Source organism: Vigna radiata, chromosome 4 (genome assembly GCF_000741045.1).
Source record: "Vigna radiata var. radiata cultivar VC1973A chromosome 4, Vradiata_ver6, whole genome shotgun sequence".
Classification (NCBI taxonomy): Eukaryota; Viridiplantae; Streptophyta; class Magnoliopsida; order Fabales; family Fabaceae; genus Vigna; species Vigna radiata.
In genome coordinates this window covers 17,017,853-17,022,599 of record NC_028354.1, presented here as the reverse complement: position 1 = coordinate 17,022,599, position 4,747 = coordinate 17,017,853, and the positions used below count along the sequence as shown (strand labels likewise).

General features: G+C 33.6%; 1 protein-coding gene across 1 annotated transcript; it reads left to right on the top strand.

Moving 5' to 3' along the window:
• The first annotated feature begins 825 nt into the window (after positions 1-825).
• Positions 826-4,519, top strand: LOC106759532 (outer plastidial membrane protein porin). The gene is made up of 6 exons (XM_014642742.2): positions 826-994; positions 1,135-1,202; positions 2,693-2,803; positions 3,273-3,359; positions 3,445-3,653; positions 3,929-4,519. The coding sequence occupies exons 1-6, from the start codon at positions 946-948 to the stop codon at positions 4,233-4,235; spliced, it is 831 nt and encodes a 276-aa protein (XP_014498228.1). The 5' UTR covers positions 826-945; the 3' UTR covers positions 4,236-4,519.
• The last annotated feature ends 228 nt before the right edge of the window (positions 4,520-4,747 follow it).

Genomic DNA, 4,747 nt, shown 5'->3' with positions numbered 1-4,747 from the left:
AAATATAAATTTCCATTTTGTTTTTATAAAAATTTATGACTGTATGAGAAATATTTAAAATCTAATCTATTTTTTAAGAGTGAAAAAATAGAATTAAAAATAAGAAAACAATATAATTATTTCTTTTAAAATTATGTTAAATATTATTTTATTAAAACTTAAAGGAAATAACTATATTTAAAGAAATTGTGAGATATTCAAGAAAGATAAAATTTGATCTTAAAATTAACATTACATTCATTTCAAATATATTTTGGCTCAAATTATTTATGAAAAGATTTAAATTTTGAGTTTATGAATAGAAAAACATCATTGAAAGAAAAAAAAATTAATTAAACGAACACTTATTAAAAATGCAGTTAGAAAAAAACTCGATGTGAAAATAAAATAATGTAATTACATATGTGAAATTTCCTTATTCATTTAATTATTCCGTCGTTGAACTTGTTTTGTGTTTTTGTTGCGCGTCTATAGGTGTATTTATTTGGATATAATTAATAATTACTATTGTTCTTACATTTTAAATTAAGATTTGTAATATAGTTTTATATACGATATAGTATGTTTGAAATATTTTTTATTTTCAAAAAATTTAAGACAAGTACGAATTATTATTTATTATCATTACTTTTATTGATATTATAATAATTATTATTACAATTATTTTATTATTGTTATTACTAATGTATAAAGGAGTAAAAAATTCCATAATAATGTATTTAAAATAATTCCATAAAGGAAAAAGAAAACGTTTTGAGATCAAACGGTGGAGTAGCCTTCAAGATTTGAAGAAAATAAGTCTTGGAAAAGAAGCTGAAAATTAGGGTTTTGAGGTATTTATTTAATTGGCAAAAGACAGTGTTTGGGTTTCACAGACAGACAAAACACTCTGCGTTCTTCCTCCACAAAATTTCTCGAGATCCCCATTTTCTCCGAATCAAAGCCATGGCCAAGGGTCCCGGTCTCTACTCTGATATCGGCAAGAAGGCCAGGGGTACTGTCTTTCCCTCTCTCTCACTCTATGTCTTCTTGAATTCCGAATTCGGATTTGGGGGGGCGAGAGGTTCTTTTCCGACCGTCAAAAACTTATGATTTTTGATGAATCTTGTAATTGCTTTTGTTTGTTTTTTGTAGATCTGTTGTTCAAGGACTACCAGAGTGACCAGAAGTTCACCGTCACCACCTACTCGCCCACCGGAGTTGTGAGTCTCCTTTTATTTTTAGTCCTTCAATTTTGCAGCACAGACACAATGCGTGGAATGGGTATTTCTTTTATGCTGTTCGGTTTGTTATTGGATGTTCTATTTAACTAGTGGCTGGTTGGTTTTGTTGGAAGATTTATGTGTTCTATCTATGTTTTGACAGCAAGAAATCTTTGTCATGAATTTCGTTTTTCAAAAAGGAAAGAAATGGGTTTGTGTTCTGTTTTGGCCATTTTGATTTTCATTCAACTCTTTAGTGTTGAATTTTCTTGATGATAAAACGAACTGGGTTTTTTTGGCTGGAAGTATTCTAGCAGCATTTTGGTTATAATCTTTTTTTTTTCAGTGAATGGAAGAACAGATAATCCAAATAAGCATATCCTTTTATTTTAAAATGAAAACAATAGCTTGTTTTGTTGTGATTTTTCACTCTAGCTGTTTTCATAAGTTTCTTCTCTACCATTTTCATTTTCTTCATTTGCCGATTGGGTTGTAGTTTTGCATGAGCTTTTATTTTCGATGGCTGTTCCTATAGCATCGTGATGGAAATAATCTGGATGTACCGATTAGATTTTTGTAATTTAATGTAATATGCCACCAACTAAACGCAAATTTATGTTTTAACCACTTTTAGAATTTCATTAGATTTTCCTGATTTTCATTTTATGTAAACGTGTGGAGTTTGTATGTAATGACAAGCTTGCGTATGCATGTCAATAGTGGCCAGAGTGACAATTTTTGCATCAAAAGTGGAGCAATGCACGCTTTTTGCCGTGCATAATTTGATTTTTTACTTTTCTTAGGGTTTTTATGAGAGTTTTCAGTGTAATGCTGCAAACCAGGGAACCAGCCTTCTTGATTGGCTATTGATTTCATTCACATGATCCCTCTGTTTTGCACTCAACTAACCAACCCCATTACACATCTACCATTTTTTTTCTTTAAGCTGTGGGCACTCTCTGTTTTGTACTTGTGATGCTGCTTTTAGCTGTTATCTCTCTGCTCTACTCATCCAAGTCCACACGGACTGATTGTTTACAAAAAAGAGATCACCATTTCCCTATTTTCTTTTTTGTAATTGACATCCCTTTTGTTTTATGGTAATTTATGTTGCCTACCCGTTGTTTTGGTTAATTGATAAAGGCAGGCTACTTTGGGATCTGACATGTTGCCTTAAGATTTTGTGTGCCTTGTCTGCCTGCTTTGTTTTCTCTCATAATTTACTTTTGTATACTTCGTACCCTGTCTTAATATTCATCATGGAAGTTGATGCATTATGTTTGTGTATATCAATAAGGAAGTATGGACTGTCATGTATACCTTGCAATGTGGATACCTTAGATGAGATGGATGGATGTTGATTCAAGTAGTATATCAGTTGCAGAAGCATACTTTAAACTGATCCTGTGAAGCACTGTGATATTTACATTATATCAGTGTCATTTTAACCACTGTTAGCGTTCTGATTTATTTTTTGTCTTCTGCTTCAGGCTATTACGTCATCAGGAACTAGGAAAGGTGAACTTTTTGTGGCTGATGTCAACACACAGTTGAAGAACAAAAACATCACTACTGATATCAAAGTTGATACAGATTCTAATGTAAGTTCAATATTCTTGTTTGGATATTTGTTGATATTCTTTTCTCTTTTTAATTGATATCTGGTTTCCTGTGCTTCTGATACACACACACACACACCATGTAGGGAATTATCAATCAAGTTTTGTGATTGATATTACATGTTTGTTCTACTGCCCTTGGTGGGTGCGTTTCCAGAAAATTCAATTTGTTGTATATTATATTTTTAGGATATTGTGTGTAGTTTTTTTTCCCATCAACAATTATTTTGTTCTTCATAGAACTCCTTTTCAAAATTGGATTAAAATATCTCCTGTTCAACTTTTTCAATAATTGTAGTCGAACTGTTTTTATACTACGTGCATACATAATTTAAAGCAAAAGGTTCATCTTTCATGAACCATGTTGAGTGGAAGTTCATGCTTTCATCTATTTATGACTTCTATATTCTTGTATCCATTTTGCTAATGTTGGTTAATGTGTGCATTGCAGCTCTTCACAACTATCACTGTCAATGAACCTGCTCCTGGTCTTAAGGCTATCTTTAACTTCAAAGTTCCTGACCAGAGGTCTGGAAAGGTAAGATAGTCAAAGCATTTTTACATAACAAGCTTTCAAAAACCTTAAACTCAATCTGAAATTTTCATTGTCTTAATGTAAACAGGTGGAACTTCAGTACTTGCATGACTATGCTGGAATAAGCACCAGTGTTGGGTTGACAGCGAACCCAATTGTTAACTTCTCTGGTGTAGTAGGAACCAATGTTCTTGCTCTTGGTGCTGATCTTTCATTTGACACCAAAATTGGGGAGTTAACAAAATCCAATGCTGGACTGAGCTTCACTAAGGATGACTTGATTGCCTCATTGACTCTGTAAGTAACAGTAGCTACTCAGTGTTAACAGTATGATCTAGAAAAAATGCATCGTTTACTTTGTTTGGTTCAAGGCTCTAGGGTCGATTGGTGAACCTTTCGAAGTTCCATTATAGATGCATTTTTTGTTATTTTCAGTTTTCTACTTCCCCTTTTCCCAAGTTCTGCCTAGTTGCATATGCTTGTCCAAACTATTCCCTAGGCCTGCCTGTGCTTGTATCATACTACTGATTTTGAATGAACTTTTTGGTGATGTGGTGAGTTCTTGTGTGCAGGAATGACAAAGGTGATGCTCTGAATGCTGCATATTATCATGTAGTTAACCCCTTGACCAACACTGCTGTTGGTGCTGAGGTCACTCATCGTTTCTCAACTAATGAGAACACTCTCACTCTTGGTACCCAACATGCATTGGATCCATTGACCACATTGAAGGCACGTGTCAACAACTTTGGTAAGACAAGTGCTCTCATCCAGCACGAGTGGCGTCCCAAATCATTCTTTACAATTTCTGGTGAGGTAGACACCAAGGCCATTGAAAAGAGTGCCAAGGTTGGATTGAGTTTGGTTCTCAAGCCCTAAGAATTTTTATCCATCCTGGCAAGAGCGTTGAAATAGGTGTTAGGAAGCTAGTCTGTCAGACAATCATTTTCTTTAAGTTGGTTCTCTTTTTGGGTAAGAAGTGTTCATGGTGTTTTCGTTGCATCTGAGCAATTCGACCTTGTAAAAATAAAATAGGTTTTCTATAAACCAACTGTGACTGCCCAAAGCTCAGCAAGCCTCTTTTGTTGCATGAGGATTGGTACTCTATTGAGGTTTTGACATGCGAAATTTTATATCTTCTGATTGATGGATATTTTTTGCAATCGTCCCTTGCATTTTCATATCCTCTTTATGAATATTTGGTTGCTTTTTCTTCCACTTGCTTTGTTGCTGTTTTGCATCTTTAGATAAAATACGTTGATGCTAGGGATAGATATTCCCCTTTATGCTTTATTCCTGAATTCCTTTATATCCATGAGATGTTTCAATGTTTGTTTTCAAATTATATTTTTCCTTAACTGAGTGCAAACTCATTAATTTATTTCGAAATT